Source organism: Schistocerca americana, chromosome 6, assembly GCF_021461395.2.
Source record: "Schistocerca americana isolate TAMUIC-IGC-003095 chromosome 6, iqSchAmer2.1, whole genome shotgun sequence".
NCBI classification, from domain to species: Eukaryota; Metazoa; Arthropoda; class Insecta; order Orthoptera; family Acrididae; genus Schistocerca; species Schistocerca americana.
In genome coordinates, this window is record NC_060124.1 from 77,012,344 (window position 1) to 77,035,552 (window position 23,209).

General features: G+C 39.3%; 1 protein-coding gene across 1 annotated transcript in view; it reads right to left on the reverse strand.

Moving 5' to 3' along the window:
• Nucleotides 1-1,027: 1,027 nt before the first annotated feature.
• The window catches only part of LOC124619464 (nuclear inhibitor of protein phosphatase 1), an 80,286-nt gene continuing 58,104 nt past the window's right edge, over nucleotides 1,028-23,209 (reverse strand). Inside the window, exons 4-7 of the mRNA XM_047145863.1 lie at nucleotides 12,141-12,358; nucleotides 11,846-12,049; nucleotides 11,294-11,465; nucleotides 1,028-2,203 (exon numbers count right to left, since the gene is read on the reverse strand). Coding sequence (XP_047001819.1) covers nucleotides 1,962-2,203; nucleotides 11,294-11,465; nucleotides 11,846-12,049; nucleotides 12,141-12,358 — 836 coding nt within the window. The 3' untranslated portion in view covers nucleotides 1,028-1,961. The remainder of the gene's footprint in view (nucleotides 2,204-11,293; nucleotides 11,466-11,845; nucleotides 12,050-12,140; nucleotides 12,359-23,209) is intronic.

Genomic DNA, 23,209 nt, shown 5'->3' on the forward strand with positions numbered 1-23,209 from the left:
CGGTTCAGTGCCGGCCGAAAAGATGTCGAAGATGATGCTCATACTGGAAGGCCTGTTAGCCATACAACACCAGATATTGTAGCCAAACTTCAACAACTGGTTTGTGTGGATCGACATCGAACCATTCAAGACCTTGTGGATAAAGTGGGTATTGGTTGTGGGACATGTCAACGAAAGTTGACTGATGAATTGGGCATGCATCGTGTCGCCGCAAAATTTGTGCCAAGGATTTTGACTGTCCATCAGAAGGTACAGCGTGTTGAAGTGTGCACGGACCTTTGTCAGACTGCATCTGATGATCCAACCTTCTTGTCATGGGTTATCACTGGCGAAAAGAGCTCGATTTATGGTTATGACCCAGAGACAAAGGAACAATCGTCCCAGTGGAAGAGTCCGGGCTCTGTAAGACCCAAAAAAGAACGACAGATGAAGAGCAAAGTGAAGAGCATGATCACTGTTTTCTTTGATAACAAGGGAATTGTGCACAAAGAATTCGTCCCACCCAACCAAACAGTTAATTCCGCGTACTAGTGAGACATTTTGCGATGGTTCCGTGAAAACATGCGGCGATGACGGCCCGAACTTTGGCGTCAAGGGAACTGGTTGCTGTATCACGACAATGCACCCTGTCACACGTCCTTGCTCACCAGGACCTTTTTGGCAAAATACAACATGGCGATTGTACCCCACCCACCATACTCGCCAGATTTGGCACCTTGCGACTTTGCGCTATTTCCAAAACTGAAACTCAAGTTGAAAGGCCGTCAGTTCGACACTCTAGAGAGGATTCAAGAAGCATTGCTGGTAGTGACAAACACCCTCAAAGAACAGGACTTCCAGAAAATGTTTGACCTGTGACATAAGTGCTGGGACTTGTGTGTACGTGCGGATGGGACCTACTTTGAGGGTGATGGTGACCATTAGTCCAAAGGTAAGGTTTTCAACAGATGGCAGCACCAGTCCCGAAAATTTTAGATAGCAACTTGTATGTTTGAATTCAATCAAATTAAAACTTGCATAATCCAAATACTGTGCAGTCTGTACAAGTACTTTATTGCTTAGTTGTAGAGAAACGTTCTTACTGACAAAAATAGTTGCTCTAGCTATAAATGCATTTCTACTACAAATAAGGCAAAAGCTGCACAAATAAATTTAAAAATCACTTTCAAAGACAACAGACAGTTATGTCAGAATACATCAAAACTCAAACAGATCTTCATTTGTAATTAACAGACCAATTCTGATAGCTGTTTTGACAAATAACTGTGTTAAGAAAAAACTGCTCATGATTGAAGATATGAACCCGAGAATTAAGGCAACTCTGATGACCCAGAAATGGATTTGTGCATTCTCACATATAGTTCTCTTTTCATCTCCTATACAGACCCAATTCGCAGCCAACTGTACATTCAATATTGCTCTTTTCAGTGTATTTAATAGTATTCATAACATACTGACACTCACAGAACTCAGCAGGCAGAAAGTCTTATAACGAAGGGTATCCTATATAATAGGCTTCAACACAAAGTCAGTATTTGTATTTACAGAATATGAACAATGCACAGTACTGTATACAAACACTATCATGCACACTGTCCAGATAATCCATGTAGTCATGAACAAGTCCCGAAACCAAATGTACTAAGCAGAAAAGCAATGAGAACCGTACATGAGCTCATGCAGGGAAAAAACCAAAGTCATTGGAAATTGCGAGCTCTATATGAAACATACTACAGCTGCATACAAAACACATTACAACAATCCATGAACAACAAAATTATGTTGTTAATGAAGTTAATGAACAATACACAAATTTGAATTCCTGATGCTACACTGGTGGCGTCTAACAAAACAAAATTTCACAGTGATTATGTAATTCTTGCATACATTCAGTGTACGGAGTCCTTCCAGTTGGCTGGAATCCAGAGTGTATATGACACAAGAACAAAAAGATGCTGGTGTCACACAAGGAGTGTTGGAACAGGCTTCTTGCCAGGCCATGCTTCTTTAGCATATTTCTTCTTCTTAGGTTCGTGGCTAAGGTCGACAGAAGCACCGACAGCTGGCTGACCAGGTAGCACAGCAGGTGGAAGCGGGGGTGGCGCCATCTCCACTTCTGGAGCAGGGTTCGGTAAGGCCAAGCCCAAGCGCGATGCCAGTGCCGACGAAAACAACAGTGGAGTATTTGCACTGTTACCTGTACCTGCAAAACAAAGTGTAAAAACATTGTGTTAACAACACAAACATGCATAGGTGTAAATAAGCACAGGGGGAGGGAGATGGAGATGGAGATGGAGAGGGAGAGGGAGAGGGAGAGGGAGAAGAAAGGAAATAAACTACAAAATTGGAGGTAACAAGAAACAAGCTAATTTAAATTCTATGCAAAGTCGCAAAGCTGTAAGGAGCTGTAAAGGAATGTGAGATACAAAATGTCCAAAAAGCACTCAATTTCTCAGTATCAGTTCAGTGGAATGCAGGTGCAACATCAGTGGAAATTTGATGCCACACTTGATTAACACTGATATCACTATTTTGCGGAGTATCAAAACACTTATTGTTTTTCTTGTTGTTCCTTGCCACGGTTTGAGTCCAAAGATTAGTCTGTTACAGCTTTCCACTCTGGTGTATCCTGGGTAAGCCTCTTAATCTCTGCTTAACTACAGTGACCTACATCCATTTGAACCTGCTGATAGCAGTCAAGCCTTGGTTTCCTTCTACAAGTTTTATCCCTCACGCTTCCCTCCAATACTGAACTGATGATTCCTTGATGCCTCCGGATTATTCTATCGACTTATCCCTTCTTTTAGTCAACTATTGTCTCCCCAATTTGATTCAATACTGCTCCACTAGTTATGTGGTCTGCCAATCTAATATTCAGCATTCTCCTGTAGCAATATACTTCTAAAGTTTTTATTCTCCTCATATCTGAACTGTTTATTTACCCACATTTTACTTCTGTAATAGGTTACAAGCAAGACACCTTCTGAAAAAACTTCCTACCATATTTAAATGTATATTCTATGTTAATAAATTTCACTTTTCCAATTTTTTCCAGTTTGCATTATATATCCTCTCTACTTTGGCTTCATCAATTATTCCGCTGCTGAAATAACACAACTCACCTATTGTTTTTAATGTCTAAGCATCTAATTCCCACAAAAGCTCTTCATTTAATTCAACTATGTTCTAATACACTTGTTTTACTTTTGTTGATACCCATCTTATAACCCCCTTTCAAGACACTATTCATTCCATTCAACTGCTCTTCCAAGTTCTTTGTCATCTAACAGAAATATGGTGTCACTGGCAAACTTCAGAGATTTTCATTTTTTATTTTTTTTCCTTCTACACCTACATCTACGTGATTACTCTGCTATTCACAATAAAGTGCCTGACAGAGCGTTCAATGAACCACCTTCAAGCGGTCTCTCTACCGTTCCACTCTCAAACGGCACTCACGAAAGACAAGCACTTAAAATTTTTCTGTATGAGCCCTGATCTCTCTATTTTATGATGATGATCATTTCTCCCCAACAAAATGTTTTCACAATCAGAGGAGAAAACTGGTGATTCAAATTTCATGAGAAGATCCCATCACAATGAAAAAGCCTTTGTTCTAATGATTGCCACTCCAATTCACATATCATGTCTGTGACACTATCTCCACTACTTTGCAATAATACAAAACGAGCTGCCCTTCTTTGTACTTTTCTGATGTCATCCGTCAGTCCCATCTGATGTGGATCCCACACTGCAGAGCAATACTCCAGAATAGGGCGGACAAGTGTGGTGTAAGCACTCTCTTTAGTAGACCGGTTGCACCTCCTAAGTGTTCTGCCAGTGAATCACAGTCTTTGGTTGGCTCTACCCACAACATTATCTATGTGATCGTTCCAATTTAGGGTATTTGTAATTGTAATCCTGAAGTATTTTGTTGAAATTACAGCCTTCAGATTTATGTGACTTACAGCGTAATCGAAATTTAGCAGATTTCTTTCAGTACTCATGTGAATAACTTCGCGTTTTTCTTTATTATTGAGGGTCAATTGCCACTTTTCGCATCATACAGATATCTTACCTAAATCATTTTGCAATTCGTTTTGGTCATCTGACGACTTTACAAGACGGTAAATGACAGCATCATCTGCAAACAATCTGAGGCGGCTACTGAGATTGTCTCCTATGTCGTTAATATAGATTAGGTACAATAGAAGGCCTATAACACTTCCCTGGGGAACGCCAGATATTACTTCTGTTTTACGTGATGACTTTCTGTCTATTACTATGAACTGTGAACTTTCTGACAGGAAACCACAAATCCAGTCGCACAACTGGCCTTGTGGAAATCTAAAAATATGGAATCAATTTGACATCCCCTGTCAGTAGCACTCATTACTTCATGAGTATAAAGAGCTAATTGTGTTCCGCAAGAATGATATTTTCTTAATCCGTGCTATGAGTCAATAAATCGTTGTCTTCGAGGTACTTCACAATGTTCGAATACAGTATATGTTCCAAATCCCTACTGCAGATTGATGTGATATGGGCCTGTATTCCAGCGGATTACTCCTATTTCTGTTTTTGGGTATTGATGTGACGATCAATTTTCCAGTCTGTAGGTATGGAACTTTCTGTGAGCGAGCTGTTGTATATAATTGCTAAATATGGAGTTATTGCATCTGCATACTCTGAAAGGAACCTGACTGGGGTACCGTCTGGACCAGAAGCCTTGTCTTTATTAAGTGATTTAAGCTGCTTTGCGACACCGAGGATATCTATTTCTACGTTTCTCATCTTGGCAGTTGTTTTTGATTGGAATTCAGGAATATTTACTTCATCTTCTTTGGTGAAGGAGTTTTGGAAAATCATGTTTAATAACTCTGTTTTAAACTTCCTGGCAGATTAAAACTGTGTGCCCGACCGAGACTCGAACTCGGGACCGAGTTCGAGTCTCGGTCGGGCACACAGTTTTAATCTGCCAGGAAGTTTCATATCAGCGCACACTCCGCTGCAGAGTGAAAATCTCATTCTGGAAACTCTGTTTTAGTCACACTGTCATCAGTGACTTCACTGTTGTTATCGCACAGTGAAAGTATTGATTGCGTCTTGCCACTGGTGTGCTTTATGTATGACCAGAATCTCTTTGGGTTTTCTGCCAGATTCCGAGACAGAGTTTCATTGTGGAAATTACTGAAAGCATCTCACATTGAAGTATGCATTATATTTCGAACTTCTGCAAAATTTTTCCAGTCTTGGGGATTTTGCGTTATTTTAAATTTGGCATGATTTTTTCGCTGCTTCTGCAACAGTGATCTGACCTGTTTAGTGTACCATGGGGGATCAGTACCATCACTTATTAATTTATGTGGTATATATCTCTCAATTGCTGTTGATACTATCTCTTTGAAATCATTCCACAACTTTTCTATGCTTACATGATCAGATCTAAAGGATTGCAGACTGTCTCTTAAAAAGGCGTTAAGAGCATTTTTATCAGTTTTTTTTTAAATAGATATACTTCGCGTTTCTTTTTGATGGTTGTAGGAGTTACAGTGTTCAGCCTAGCAGCTACTTGCCTTGTGGTCGCTAATCCCTGTATTCGTCACAATACTCACTATTTGTCCACAATTACGTGTTGCTAAGAGGTGAAGTATGCTTTCGCAACCATTTACGCTTCGAGTGGGCACATGAACTAACTGTTCAAAATAATTTTCAGAAAAAGCATTCAGTACAATTTCGGATGACATTTTATACCTGCCGCTGGCTTTAAACATATAATTTTTACACGGTAGATTAAAGTCAGCACCGACTATAATTGTATGAATGGGGTACCCATTTGAAATGAGACTCGAAGTTTTCTATGAACTGTTCAGCAACTACATCTTCCGAGTCGGGAGGTCAGTAAAACAACCCATTTAATAGTTTAGTCCAATTGTCAAGTATAACTTCTACCCACACTATTTCGCAGGAACTTTCTACTTCAATTTCACTAGAACGCAAACTACTTCTGACAGCAACAAATACTCCACCACCAATTGTATTTAATCTATCCTTTCTGAACACTGTTAGATAGTTTGAAAAAATTTCTGCTGAACTTATTTCCGGCTTTAGCCAGCTTTCTATACCTATAACTATTTGAGCTTCAGCGCTTTCTATTAGGGTTTGGAGCTTTCCCAACAAAGCTACGACAATTTATTCTGTTTTGTGGTTCTGTATTCTAACCATGCAATTCTTCATGAATTTTACTACAGTCTGAATTCCATGTGGGGTTTAAGGGTGCTAGGTTTACAGCTTACTTTTTGACACCTGGTACCAATTCTTTTAGTTGTCCATCTACTCCAGTATGATCAGAAGCATCACCTACTCCATCAAAGGCTGGGCTACCTGTGAAATCAGTCACGTGAACTACAAACTAACCTGCAACCACTTTGCTGCTTTCTACCTGGGCATGGAAACAAACAAGCTGTCTGTCCACTTGAATGGCCACAGACAAACTGCGGCCAAGAGACAGCTGGATACATTGCAGATCAAGAGGTTGTGGTTAGGTTTAGACATGAGTGTAAATTCAAGGTTACAAAATGCATTGTCTGCTGCAGTTCAGTCATTGGTCATTTAAAATCACCTGTGGACAGAGCATTTTGTGTTCCCACCATACCTGAAAGCAGCAACTTCCAACATGGCTCCAGATTACATAAACAGCATTTCAGCACTTGTGAAGTGACCCGCCATGTTTGCATATCGGCTTTAACTGAACGATAGCCTATGAGGCAACACTGTAGCGCCATGTGACAGACATCAACTATCAAGTAATTTTAAATGGATTACAGTATGGAGAGCTGCATCACAACAGTCTTCAGACTGAAGATAACTACAACAAGAACACAATTTTTTTTATTGTTTTTAAGATCAAAGCTGCAACTCTTGGGGAGGTACTTTAAAATTTTTTATAGGATCTATTATTTTGAAATTTACTATGAATCACATTTCAAATTGGGGTACTGTTTCATGACCTTATCCCAATTTTACTGCCATAAATTCTTTATTCTTGAGATTCGAATGGCCCTTCCATTGGCCTTGTCACCTACTCCTATCCTCTTCTCAATTTTTTTTAATTTAATTTATCCACAATATTCTTGACTTTTCCTATTTTTAGTACAGAATTAATACTGTGTGTTATGATGTAGCTGATTTGGTTACATTTGATCCCGTTCTTGTGTGCAGATTAAAATTAATGCATGGCCTTAGTGGGTAGAATAATGGAGTTTTTCCCAGAAGATCTTTTTACAATCGACAACTGACAGCAGCCACCTTGAAAGGTGGAAGGTCCAATTTACAACTGCTTCTGTCAACCACAAACCACAAAGGTTTCCTGGCTACTTCCTATACCCTTCACCTATAAGTGGGCTTTGTGCTGGCAATAGCAACTACTGAGCTACTCAGTCCACCCAATAGCTACTATCAGTCATATTAACATTGCCTTAAGCAATTTTCTCAGTATTCTGTTGTCAAATGTGAGAAATTACATCTAACAGAAGTGAGTGGCAGGAATACAGAAGAAATCAATGTGAAGACAAAGTTGACTGTTCAGAGGAAGCACAAAAAGTAATAGAATAAGGTCAACGGATGAGATGTAGGAAGTGATCAGGAATAAACAGGGATGAGACAAGGAAGAATAGTGATGACAATGTAAGAGATATTAGTTCTTTGTTGGACAATAAAAATAACAGCAAGCATTTGCTAGAATTACCATTTTTGGACATCAGTCAAATTAAGCTTTGCTTTCAGTCAGCAGGATATGTACAACTAATGATAGAGATTGAAGATGTCTCTCACGATTGGTTTCCAGAAGTCCTATGAGGCTTCTCGCAGACGATGCTGCTTCATACAGAGAAGACACAACACTGTAAGTCTGTATCTAAAGAAAGGAAGAGCCGCACAGGATCGACACTTGGTGTAAGGAATGGTTATGGGCCCTCAACATAAACCACTGTAACAATGAGGAAAATCCTCGGGAAACGAAGCCCACCCACAAAGGAGGTAGTTTACAAAACATATTCAACCAATACTTGAATATTTTTCATCAAAAGGGGATCCTTACCAGATAGGACTGATACAGGAAATAGAGAATATCCAAAGAACAGCAGCGTATTTCGTTACAGGTTCATTTAGTAAGCACAAAAGCGTCTTGGAGATGCTCAGCCAACTCCAGCGACAGACACTGCAAGGGAGGTGTTCTGCATCAGAATGTGGTGTATTGTTAAAGTTCCAAGACCATACATTCCTAGAAGAGGGAACCAATAGCTTCCTCCTACATATATCTTGCGAAAAGATCATGAAGATAAAATTAGACAGATTCGAACTCACGCAGAGGCTTATCAGTATTCTTTCTTCCCCTGAACCATTCATGACTGGAACATGAAAGGGGTGAAGTGACACTAGTACACGAAGTATTCTTTGCCACAGAACCACCAAATAGGACAAAAATTGCCTGTACCTTTCGCTTTTATTAAAAAAACCATCATAAAAATCCTTCTGTGTTTAGGGACCTTTACAGTGGTGTGAGAATTAAACTAGAGCAGTACTCCAAGATTTTCCTTTGCAAGGTAAAATTTTAAAACAGAGTTCACCATTTCTGCTTTTACTTTGGTACACTTAATTTCAGTTCCCGTGTCATTAGCTTTGATACAGCCTTCACAAACGAGCAGAATTTGTTTCCTTGTTGCAAGAGTCTTTTGGTAGAGACTGCTATGGTGATGACTAAAAACTTCACACATTGTTCTTTTGACAGCCAAACGGATTTCATACAGCACCCGTTTATATGACTATGCAGTAGTCACTGTTGCTTTAAATGTTTTACACGAAGTAAGTTCCCTCCTTCAATTTCAATCTCAGTGGATTTGATTTTCTTGATTACTGCGACAAATACATCACTTCCTTTTCCCATTAGTGTAACTTTTGATATACACTTGCTCATTACACAAGATGTGCTGTATGTGTGACACACTGTATATCTAAGGCTTAAGTCAGATAACATTAGACTGTAAATACAATGAGGTATCATTAGGAGGAGGACAAGAAAAGCCAATGAGTGATAATTTCATATTATTGACATGCAAATTCAGGAGAGAACAAATAAACATAAGTAAACATAATTTAATGCTTCAATAGCTATGATATAGCCTAGTTCTGAAAGGTCTGCAGCAGAGCTCCTGTGAAGTTTGGAAGGCAGGAGACGAGGTACTGGCAGAATTAAAGCTATGAGGACGGGTCGTGAGTTGTGCTTCGGTAGCTCAGATGGTAGAGCACATGCCCACAATTAAGTCAAAGTTAGCGAGTTTGAGTCTCAGTCCGGCACACAGTTTTAATCTGCCAACAAGTTTCATATCAGTGCACACTCCACTGCAGAGTGGAATTTCATTCTGCCAGCTATTGTATTTCATAGTTTACTTTGCAAAAACAACCAAATAGTAATTAACAATAAGTAATTAGTAAATACCTGAAGAAATATTTTTCACAGAACAATTCTATGCACAAAAGCTAAAAGCTGATTAAAAAAGTCTGGTCTGATATCTCACATGCACTGTAACAGTAATACTTACGTGTATTTTCTATTTGTTCATAGGACTTTCCTTGCAATTCTGTCTTATAAGATGCCTATAACCTGCTTGGAAGTACATAACCGATGACGCAAGAACCATTAAAGTTATGTCAATAATGATTAAACATTTGGATGAGCAATCATTGGAAAATGGTGAGGAGAATGAGGAGGTAGCCGAGTACATATGTGGTCGGTCATGGTGAAGGTGAGATCATGGACAGTCTGGTCAGCAGGTCAACCATACCACGGAAGTGGAACCTGTAATTTTTGTCAACAGACTGCTAGTTTCACAATTTTGAAGTATTTTATGATCTATGTTCACATGACTTAGTAATATGTTGCGTCACTTACAGTCGGAAAATAGACTTAGCGAGTAATGAGGCTAAACTTAGAACTTGTGACATAATTTCACTACTGGACTTGAATAATTTCTTGGAGTTTACCAGACTTGTACTTTCCACATTCAAGCTAACTGACAGACTTAATATTTTAACAACAGGAAATACTTTTGATAAAAATATAAAAGTATGAGTAGTACATATACTATCCTAGCTTTCAGAACTAACAGTTCCATCCTCAGCAATGAGAGAGGGATACATGGGGAAAGTAACAAAGGAAGGGCAGGTACTTAGACCCTGAGATGAGAGGGCCCCATCTGCCGAGGGAACGAGGGATGCAAGTGTAACCAGACTATTTCATGAAATGGTTAATGTTACACAGGTGTTTTTAAACATTTTGAGGCACAAAAGCATTAAATTTTTGTGAACTCTGTTAACAGTTTTCCAATAGCACAGCTCAAGATTTTAGTTTGAGATAAAAAACACAATAAAATTAGTCACTATGAAGTTTATGCAATTGTCACTTGCCCTTTACTGAATATAAAACACTTTCCAAATACCTGAGAACTCATGAAAGTAATTTTAGGGGCTCTGCATGTGGCTACCACTAAAAATCAAATCAAATAAAACCAAGCAGCCACACACCACCCTGAGCTCTATTTATTCTAAACTATACTATAATATCACAAGCAGTAATACCCATTTATAAAAGTTGAATAAGTAAAGGAACTGTAATTATAGCCCAATCTCTTTCATTCCTCCAATATAACGAAGGTACCTTGAAGCAATAATGAACAACTTTCCTGAAAATAACCTTTAAACACATCCTCAGTTTGGCTTCCATGAAGGATTCTCTATACAGAAAGAAATTCTTCTCTCCAGCGTATGTAATTTCATTTCTTTTGTCTCATGACTGCTGCATCTGGATTGGTATATAAAATCCACATTCATAATAACAACTTAAATTTGACGTCACATCTTTATTACTTCACCTACAGGTTCTATTTTTACTAAAAAAGTTCTCATTTTGTTAACGTTTCTCTATTGTTCAGTCCAACAACAGGAAATTAAAACTGTCTGAGGGGTTGTAACCACAAGAATTCTAAAACGATCAACCAGGAAAACAAGTTTACCATGAGATAAGCCTCATTTTTCAATACACCAAAAGATTTTGCTGAAACCAACTTATCTTCCTCAATTGTGCTGTCACATTTACAGCCAGTTCCTAAAATTGGGTTCTGTTAACTTTCAGGCCTTATAAATGAAGCAGATTCATTTATTCATAACCTCCAATGAGGGGAAATTGTGCCTAAGAGCTTACAGGAAACACTGAAACCATTCTTAAAGAAGTGTTTACCTGTGGGTGATGTTGGTGTTCCAGCACCAACCGGGTGAGACCCTTCAGGTGGCAAATCGTGATACAGATGTGGCATCATTGCAGAAGGATGTAAGTGTTTCATGAGGTTCAGGCGATCATCTGAACTGTTTGTGAGACCACTTGTTGGTCCAACACCATCAATTCTCTGACGCTGAAATAGAATATATTAATTTGCAATAAATAAGTAGTACTCTGAAGATGTGAAACAATGTTTGAAACTATTAAAACACCACCTGATCAGTTTGTATAAAGAAACATTCTTATTAAACACAAAATTGACAGACATTATTCAAAACAGTTATTATACAATAAGCCAAAATAAGCTGTGTGGCAAAGTTAAGCATAAATTTATTTCCTTGCTTTAGGTATTAAATTTGGGACAAAGATACACAATGTCAAAAATAAATCTTAAAAGGATTAGGAAAAGAAGTCTATACAAATAGACTTCACATACCTCAAACATTTAGAATGTGCATGAATTAAAGTCAACCACAAATTTTCATACTGCTTGTCTAGGACTCTGTTAAATACCTTTGTTGGTATTATAGTCGTGTGAATCATATTCCTAAAACGACCAACAGATGGATCAACATCTTCAGGATTTATTACTTCCTCTTCTTCACTAAAAGTCAGTAATTTCTTCTTTCTTTTCCTCGTTGTGGGGCGAATTTCTTCATCAGGAATCCCCAGCATAGATATTCGGCGATTGTGTGCAGTATTAAACTCTGTAAGATTCTGGAAAATCAGGCAATATGTTTAACAGAGCCATAAGTTTGAGATGCAACCTTACTATCCCATAACAAACTACACCAGTCACTTAACTTACATCCAGTTCTGTTTCCGTCTCTGGCAAACCCAAGAGGCCACCTTCAGCTTCTTCTGAAGATTTTTCTAGTTCCTCAATGATTGGTCTTGAACCTGTTTGTGGTCGTTCACGAATGATGTAATTCCGTGTTGAAGCCCCAAAATGGAATACACTGTCTATTGGTAATTGTGTAGGCTTATGTGGCTCCAAACGAAGTGATCCAATGAATGTGCCATGAGCTACAAAATGACAAATAAAGAATGCTGTAAAAAAATTCAAGTGAATACCTTATAAAGATGAGTAAATAATCTTAAAAATTGGTCACAATGGCAGCAATCTTAAAAATTGGTCACAATGGCAGCAACAGTTCAAATACTGTAGCATTCATGCTGAGAGTGCCAGCACAATATATTGGGCACCAGCTAGCCCATGATGTGTAGGTGTGGGTTAGAGTATCTCAGTCCCCTATGAGGTGTTCCTTGTGAACGTAACATGTGATTGTATCTCACATATGGAGAGCATCACCCCTGCGAGATGTTCCTTATGAACATAACATGTGACTGTATCTCACATACAGAGCACATCAATTACAATGATGTCAACAGCATGGGTTTGAGAAAGATAAACCCTTGAAACAGTAGAAGTCCAGCTGGAATAAAAATAATATTATGAAAAGAATAGATAGCTACTCCTCACACAGAGGAGGCACTGAGTCACAGACAGACGCAATGAAAAGAATGGTAAAAATTAGAGAGAAGGATCAAGCAAGACATAAGTGGTCTGAGAAGAAATGTAATAACATCCACTGATTTGGGGAGGGGGGTGAGAAGGAGGGGCAAGGAGAGGGAGGAAAACACACACACACACACACACACACACACACACACACACACACACACACACACAGAGAGAGAGAGAGAGAGAGAGAGAGAGAGAGAGAGAGAGAGAGAGAGAGAGAGAATGACTTAATCTATAAAGAAACAATAGGATTGACAGGAGAGAAGAGGGGATGAAAGAGTGTCATGGAGATAAAAACTGAGGGTCATCATTAAGACAGTTAATGAACCCCATGCAAAGGAGAGGTGGAAAGAACACAATTATTTTATATGAACAGGGGAAGAAGACAGCAGACAGAACAAATTTGAAGTTGAAGTAGCAAAACACAGTGAATAAATCAGAGAAGGGCTACACTATTCTAAAGAGTGAATTTAAGGAAGAGCTTGCACTAATAGTAAATGGAAAGCTCACAGGAATTGATGAGCTGCTAACAGAAATATTAAAAACCTTAGATGGAGAAGGGAAGGTAGAACTATTGGGAAAATAGGACAAAATATACTCAAAGGGAGAGTGGATTAACAAATTCTTGGAATCGATCTTAGCACTTCTTTAAAAGAAAAACAGCACAAGATAATGTGAGGAACATAGGACTTCCAATTCTGATATCATATACAGCCAAGATTTCACTGAGAGTCATGAATACAAAGATGTAAAGTGAGCTGAACAGCAACATGGGAGAAAAGCAGTATGTGTTCAGACACGGGAGAGGGAGGCATGAAAAATGCTGTGGACTTACTACAAGTCCTAGTGTAGAGATACACTGAAAATACGAGGGTTGCCTGGAAAGTAATGCACCTATTTTTTTCCTTCAACAATTTTTATTGAACAAAATGGGAATCACACACATGAAAACTGGTGTTTTATCTATACATAACACCATTTTTCCGTGTAATCTCAATCCCATTCTATGGCCATCCTCTAGCGCGAAACAATGGCGTGTATGCCCTGTCAGTACCAATCCTAGTCCTGGTGTAAGAGCCACTGTGTGAATCACTCCCTCATCGTCCTCCAAATGTCTTCCAAGAATGGCATCCATTAATGGCGAATGACAACATCAGCTCACTGCAAATGTCAGGTGTGACAGCTGTGAATGGTCTCCCCAACCGCTGCAAATCGTGGAGCTCCACCGAACCGCCCTCTGATGACCTCACCTTCCGTGCCCAGTGACTGACTGTACTTCTGTCGACAGCAGATACTCCATAGACTTCGCACAAGTGTTTTTGTATATTCCCCACAGTTTCTTTCTCTGCAGTGATAAATTCAAAGACGGCATGTTGCTTGTAAAGTACATCACATACAGACACCTTTTTGAAACTGTCTTGCAGCTACACTATCTGTTGCAATTGACGGAAACTTGGTACACTCACTCAGAAGACCTCAAATAAGACATACGTAAGATTTTGCATTTGTAGCATTGTTTTCGGCTGAGAAAAAATGCAGTGCATTACTTTCTGGACAACTGTCGTAGTAGGAACATTTAAGATGTTTTTAAAGATTTCAAAAAAGTGCCAGATTCGGTAATAAACTGTGGTATCAACCAGACAGAAAGGAAACTGGGTTATATCTTGAGCAAAAGCCAGAGCCAGAATTAGTGGAGAACTAAGGAGTGAATACAAACAGAAAGAGTAGGAAGGCAGAGATGTTGCCTTTCACCTACAATGTTTAATATCTGCATGGAAGAGATCATACAAGGATGTGATGGAATGAAAGGAGTGTGTGTAGAACGCAAAAGGGTGGATTGTATAAAGTTTGCTTTCAACATGGTCATGTTAGTACAAACTAAGAAGGTACCTAATGACACAGTGGAAGAGCTTAAGATCAAATGATAAGATTTTAGAATGAAAATAAATACAAAAAAGATTAAAATCTTTATACTTGTAGGAAAAGGGGAGATGAACAAATTCATCATAGTTTGGCGACTAGACCAGAATGAAAAAGTCAAATATTTGGGAAGTATTATAACAGGGATAATAAATTGACACAGGCATAAATTTGAGACTAGTGATAACCAAGGAAGCATTCAACAAAGGGGAAGTTGGTATAGGTAGGCAACCAAACAAATATCTAGGAAAAGATTAAGCAAATGCTATACATCAAGACATTTCCAGGGGCAGATGTGGACTCTGACCACAATCATTGGTTATGAACTGTAGATTAAAACTGAAGAAACTGCAAAAAGGTGGGAATTTATGGAGATGGGACCTGGATAAACTAACTAAACCAGAGGTTGTACAGAGTTTCAAGGAGAGCATAAGGGAACAATTGACAGGAATGGGCGAAAGAAAACAGTAGAAGAAGAATGGGTAGCTCTGAGGGATGAAGTAGTGAAGGCAGCAGAGGATCAAGTAGGTAAAAAGACGAGGGCTAGTAGCAATCCTTGGGTAACAGAAGAAATACTGAATTTAATTGATGAAAGGAGAAAATATAAAAACGCAGTAAATGAAGCAGGCAAAAAGGAATACAAACGTCTCAAAAATGAGATCGACAGGAAGTGCAAAATGGCTAAGCAGGGATGGCTGGAGGACAAATGTAAGGATGTAGAGGCTTGTCTCACTAGGGGTAAGATAGATACTGCCTACAGGAAAATTAAAGAGACCTTTGGAGAAAAGAGAGCCACTTGTATGAATATCAAGAGCTCAGATGGAAACCCAGTTCTAAGCAAAGAAGGGAAAGCAGAAAGGTGGAAGGAGTATATAGAGGGTCTATACAAGGGCGATGTACTTGAGGACAATGTTATGGAAATGGAAGAGGATGTAGATGAAGATGAAATGGGAGATATGAAATTGCGTGAAGAGTTTGACAGAGCACTGAAAGACCTGAGTCGAAACAAGGCCCCGGGAGTAGACAACATTCCATTGGAACTACTGACGGCCTTGGGAGAGCCAGTCCTGACAAAACTCTACCATCTGGTGAGCAAGATGTATGAGACAGGTGAAATACCCTCAGACTTCAAGAAGAATATAATAATTCCAATCCCAAAGAAAGCAGGTGTCGACAGATGCGAAATTTACTGAACTATCAGTTTAATAAGTCACAGCTGCAAAATACTAACACGAATTCTTTACAGGTGAATGGAAAAACTGGTAGAAGCCAACCTCGGGGAAGATCAATTTGGATTCTGTAGAAATGTTGGAACACGTGAGGCAACACTGACCCTACGACTTATCTTAGAAAATAGATTAAGGAAAGGCAAACATACGTTTCTACCATTTGTAGACTTAGAGAAAGTTTTTGACAATGTTGACTGGAATACTCTCTTTCAAATTCTAAAGGTGGCAGGGGTAAAATACAGGGAGCGAAAGGCTATTTACAATTTGTACAGAAACCAGATGGCAGTTATAAGAGTCGAGGGGCATGAAAGGGAAGCAGCGGTTGGGAAGGGAGTGAGACAGGGTTGTAGCTTGTCCCCAATGTTATTCAATCTGTATATTGAGCAAGCAGTAAAGGAAACAAAAGAAAAATTCGGAGTAGTTATTAAAGTCCATGGAGAAGAAATAAAAACTTTAAGGTTCGCCGATGACATTGTAATTCTGTCAGAGACAGCAAAGGACTTGGAAGAGCAGTTGAACGGGATGGACAGTGTCTTGAAAGGAGGATATAAGATGAACATCAACAAAAGCAAAACGAGGATAATGGAATGTAGTCGAATTAAGTCGGGTGATGCTGAGGGAATTAGATTAGGAAATGATGTTGTTGGTTGTTTTTGGGGAAGGAGACCAGACAGCGTTGTCATCGGTCTCATCAGATTAGGGAAGGATGGGGAAGGAAGTAGGCCGTGCCCTTTCAGAGCAACCATCCCGGCATTTGCCTGGAGTGATTTAGGGAAATCACGGAAAACCTCAATCAGGATGGCCGGACGCGGGATTGAACCGTCGTCCTCCCGAATGCGAGTCCAGTGTCTAACCACTGCGCCGCCTCGCTCGGTATTAGGAAATGAGACACTTAAAGTAGTAAAGGAGTTTTGCTATTTGGGGAGCAAAATAACGGATGATGGTCGAAGTAGAGAGGATATAAAATGTAGACTGGCAATGGCAAGGAAAGCATTTCTGAAGAAGAGAAATTTGTTAATATCGAGTACAGATTTAAGTGTCAGGAAGTCGTTTCTGAAAGTATTTGTATGGAGTGTAGCCATGTATGGAAGTGAAACATGGACGATAAATAGTTTGGACAAAAAGAGAATAGAAGCTTTCGAAATGTGGTGCTACAGAAGAATGCTGAAGATTAGGTGGGTAGATCACATAACTAATGAGGAGGTATTGAATAGAATTGGGGAGAAGAGGAGTTTAAGGCACAACTTGACAAGAAGAAGGGACCGGTTGGTAGGACATGTTTTGAGGCATCAAGGGATCACAAATTTAGCATTGGAGGGCAGCGTGGAGGGTAAAAATCGTAGAGGGAGACCAAGAGATGAATACACTAAGCAGATTCAGAAGGATGTAGGTTGCAGTAAGTACTGGGAGATGAAGAAGCTTGCACAGGATAGAGTAGCATGGAGAGCTGCATCAAACCATTCTCAGGATTGAAGACAACAACAACAAACAACATACATCAATCATAGCTTTTTATGGGTCTGTTACATAGACTCTGCAAAAAGATGAAGAAAGAAGGCTGGAGGCACTGGAAATGTAGTATGGACAAAGCAAGAGGGTACAAATGAGAAGACAGGGTGAGGAATGAGGTGGTGTTAAACTGACGAGAACAAAAACCTCTCAGGTGCAAAGGAAAAGAAAGAAAAATTGGCTAGGCTCAATACAGAAGATAGTGTTTACTCCAGTGGGCAGTAAAACAGTAAGAGGAGGATGGGAAGAGGATGACATCAGCTAACCAACAGTGTCAGGGAGGAAAGTGGTAGCTACATGGAACTAAAGAGGAAAGCACAGGACTGGAACAGGAGTGAAGTACCATGCCTAATCCTGCACAAGGCAGAAGTATTGATGGTGGTTGTGATATAGGGAGGCAGCAGTATCCAAATCTGGAACAAAAACTTGTTGGAGTTCTAATCATGGCAGTGATTATACTGTGTTCAGCATTAGTGTCACCCTTCAGAAATTCAAGCAGGCAGTTATGCAGCGATTCCTCATGTTCATAAAGTGTTCTAAAAAAATCTGTATTCCCTGGCGGCTGTGCACAGAGTTCAGTTCAGGACACTGGCACATGTTCAATGCGCTCCCAGACTCCATTACTCAATTTCTCAAGAGGATAAACCTCCAAAGAGCTTGTAGACTATGACACTATATCTGTAACTTATAAATCCAACTGGACCACAGTTTTTGTTACCAGATTTCCATTTTGCACATCTTGAAAGGAAAGAGAAAATGGAGGAGACTGCTCCTGTGGACAACCCAGCTAGCTGCTGTAAACTCTGAATAATCATCAAACATGTTCTGAAGTCATTAAAAATTAGCACTTTCTGCAAAAAAATAAACAAATAACTAAATAAATAAAATGAATAAAAAATCCCAATAGCACCTCAATGCCACCCAACAACATGCAGCAGAATGTTAAAACAATCTTTAGTTCAAAAAGGGGTCCACTACTCAGGAACACTCATCTTCAATAATTTGCCAGCAAACATAAAAAATTTAGTTACAAATAAAGATCAGTTTAAAAGGAGCCTGAAAGACTTACTAGTGGCCAACTCCTACTCCATCGACGAATTTTTTAATAGAAACAAATGATGTATATATTCATACTATTAGCATTGTTATTTCAGCTAAAAGAAAGAAAAAGATTGACACGTTCCACATCCACGAGGATCTCCTCAGCACAGATCTATGGAACAAAAACTAATCTAATCTAATCTATCCAATCTAGGCGTTACACACTAATGTATCTATCACTGTAATCAAGCCTTACGAAAAGGGTAATGAGAATCAATGTCTACATGATAAAGGCGGCAATCTGCACAAAAGATATTGCATTCAGAGCCCACATTCATCCAGACATTTCTTGATGGTCCCCTGACGCACTGATATATAGAACTATACAGATAAGCCAAAACATTATGACCACATGATTAATAGCATGTTGTTCCACATTTGAAATGGAACACAGCCGTGATTCTGTGTGGTACTGATTTGACAAGGCATTGTTTGGTTTCTGGAGGCACATGGCACCAGATGTCTATGCACAGCTCACACAATTCATCTAAATTATGGGTTGGCAATTTGTAGGTACGGAGCTGGCACCTGATAGCATCCCAGATGTGTTCCACTGGATTCAGATTAGGTAATATTGGCAACCAAGATTTAAATGTGAGTTCACTATCATACACTTCAAACCACTGTAACACGATTCTAGTCTTGAGACACATACAACTATTCTGCTGGATAATGCCATTGCATTGGTGAAGACATCAGGTATGAAATTCTTGTGAAACACAAGTAGCTCTTTATTCTCACAGAGTAATGAGTGCTATTGACAGGATATACCAAATCGATTCCATATTTTTAGATTTCCAGAAGGCTTTTAACAATGCTCCTCACAAGCATCTTCTCATCCAAGTGTGTGTCTATGGAGTATCGCCTCAGTTGTGCAACTGGATTCATGAGTTCATATCAGAAAGATCATGGTTTGTAGTAATTGCTCAGAAGCCATCAACTACACCAGAAATGACCTCTGATGTTCCACAACGAAGTGTTATAGGCCTTTTGCTGTTCCTGATTTACATAAACGACATAGGAGATAACCTGCGCAGCCCTCTTAGATTGTTTGCCATGGTGCTGTCATTTACTGTCTTGTAAAGTAATCAGATTTTTAAAACCAATTGAAAAATGATTTACACAAGATATGTGTATGATGCAAAAAGTGTGACTTGGCTCCAAATAATGAAAAGTGTGAAATCTTCCACATGAGTATTAAAAGAAATCCATTACACTTCAGTCACATGATAAATTACTCAAATTTAGAGACTGTAAATTCAACTAAATTCTTACCAATTACAATAATTTAAACTGGAATGGTCACATAGATAATGTTGTGGATAAAATGAACCAAAGATTGTGATTTATTGGCAGAACACTTACGAAATGCAAAAGGTCTACTACAGAGACTACCAACACTAGGCTTGTCCATCCTTTTCTGTAGTATTGCTGCATGGTGTGGGATCCGCATAAGATACGATTGACAGAGGACACTGGAAAAATTCAAAGAAGGGCAGCACATTTTGCATTATTGTGAAATAGTGGAGCGAGTGCCATGGATGTGATATGCAACTTGGGGTGGCAATCATTAAAACAATGACACTTTTTGTAGCAACAGAAATTTCAACTCTCAATTTTCTCCTCTGAATGCGAAAATATTCTATTGGCACACATCTACAGAGAGAGAAATGACCATCATGATAAAATAAGAGAAATTAGAGCACGCACAGAAATATTTAAGTGCTTCTTTTTCCCCATGCACCATTCGAGAATGGAAAAGTAGAGAAATAGCTTTTAAGGTGGTTCGTTTAACCCTCAGCCAAGCACTTAATTGTGAATTGCAGAGTATTCATGTAGATGTAAATGAACGAATGTAAGATGTTCACAACAATGTTCACATAGACCACAGCTGTCATGGTGCCTTTGACTACTGCCCCCACTGTTCAATTGTAGATGCCACAATTTTGAATTTCACACATTCAGTCATCTTTCCCACATCACAATACACTGTTCTGATACTAAGTGTTTGTAATATGCATGGTGGAATATGGGATACTCAAGGACTAAGCCAGTCTTCAAAATCTCATTGCAAGACTACTTTTGATCAGGTTGAAATCCAGATCCCAACAAAAAAGTGTCATTCTCAATCACTGCAGGCACTTAGCAGCAATACTAAAAATTCTTCCACTGCCTGTGCAGTAGCATTTGTATTTGCTTGTGCAGTAAGTAGATTATAAATGGAGAGGGAAACATTCCACGTAGGAAAAATATATCTAAAAACAAAGATGATGTGACTTACCAAATGAAAGTGCTGGCAGGTCGACAGACACACAAACATACACACAAAATTCAAGCTTTCGCAACAAACTGTTGCCTCATCAGGAAAGAGGGAAGGGATAGACGAAAGGATGTGGGTTTTAAGGGAGAGGGTAAGGAGTCATTCCAATCCCGGGAGCAGAAAGACTTACCTTAGGGGGAAAAAAGGACGGGTATACACTCGCGCACACACACACATATCCATCCACACATATCCAGACACAAGCAGACATATTTCTTTCCTGATGAGACAACAGTTTGTTGCGAAAGCTTGAATTTTGTGTGTTTGTTTGTGTGTCTGTCAACCTGCCAGCACTTTCATTTGGTAAGTCACATCATCTTTGTTTTTTTTTTATATATATATATATATATATATAAAAAAACAAAGATGATGTGACTTACCAAACGAAAGCGCTGGCACGTTGATAGACACACAAACAAACACAAACATACACACAAAATTCTAGCTTTCGTCTTTCCTGACGAGGCAACCGTTGGTTGCGAAAGCTAGAATTTTGTGTGTATGTTTGTGTTTGTTTGTGTGTCTATCGACGTGCCAGCGCTTTCGTTTGGTAAGTCACATCATCTTTGTTTTTAGATATATTTTGTTTTTCCCCATGTGGAATGTTTCCTTCTATTATATTCATATCATTAATTTGAACCCAACAATTACGTTTGTTATTGTCACTGTTGCATTTCGAAATCTTTTCTGTCGTCTTATTTTCTCTTTTTGTTTTAGCCAGTAGTTTCACTTTGTATTCACCTTCTCCTTTTTACCGTAATCTACTATACAATTTTATCCCGCCTATATATACTCAACAATACGTCACCCACTTCCAAAAAAAAAAAATCCGCTTTCAACACTACCGCTGCTATAAAATCCACTGTTTCTAGTCCACAAACAGTTCCTTTCACCTATTAAACAACCATTTCGTCTAGTTCTGATAACTTTCGCTTTATTTCCATTTCCGTTTTTCGCACATCACTGATAACTTTTAGCCGCTTCCCACGGGTTTTAACGGTCATTATTTCTTCGCCAGACAATTGTTAGCCTCATTTTCATAATCTGCCACCACAAAACCACTTCTTTTAATACATTTACACACAGTAAATCAAAATTATTTCTTTCCTGATGAGGCAACCGTTGGTTGCGAAAGCTAGAATTTTGTGTGTATGTTTGTGTTTGTTTGTGTGTCTATCGACGTGCCAGCACTTTCGTTTGGTAAGTCATATCATCTTTGTTTTTAGATATATTTTGTTTTTCCCCACGTGGAATGTTTCCTTCTATATATATATGAAACATTCCACGCGGGAAAAATATATTTAAAAACAAAGATGATGTGACTTACCATACGAAAGCGCTGGCAAGTCGATATAAACACAAACCGACACATACATACACACAAAATTCAAGCTTTCGCAACAAACTGTTGCCTCATCAGGAAAGAGGGAAGGGAAGGAGAGGGAAAGACGAAAGGAACTGGGTTTTAAGGGAGAGGGTAAGGAGTCATTCCAATCCCGGGAGCGGAAAGACTTACCTTAGGGGGAAAAAAGGACGGGTATACACTCGCACACACACACATATCCATCCACACATATACAGACACAAGCAGACATATTTGTTTTTTTAAATATATATATATTTCCTCTCCCACAACCACACCGGCTGTTCAGAGCATCCTCCTACAGGCCAACCGTAAATTAGAACAGCATGCCACCCTACACCTCAAAAAACTATCCAATCTCCTGGTTTCCCACCTCCGGAAAGGCAACTCACTCACCCTTCACAACCTTTCCAGCAAACCTCAACCTCCTCTCATTGCACACAAACCCAGTCTCTCCCATCTACTCAATCTCCCACTTCCAGCTCCACTCCCTCCAAAACCTCAAAATTCCAATCAACACAATCTGGAACCACAACACCCTAGTTCAGTAGTTAACCTTTCCTCCAAACCTCTCGCCCAATCTGAAACCTCTGTCCTATCCAAAGGCCTCACCTTCAGCCCCACTCCCAGATTCAACCAAACAGCCCTCGTCAAAGATTTACTGTCCTACACTCGTACTCTCTGCTGGAAATATCACTTTGCCACGAAGAAAAATGATCCTAATCCTACTCCTAATGATCCAACTCCCCAAGACACCATCCATATTGAACCCTGCCTGGAACAGTTCCGTCCTCCGTCGCAGCGGGACCCACCTCCTCTTCCTCAAAATCACCCTCTCCAAACCTTCCAGGAATTTCTGACTTCCAGCCTTGCATCTCAATCCTTCTTAAAAAACCTTAATCCTACTCCC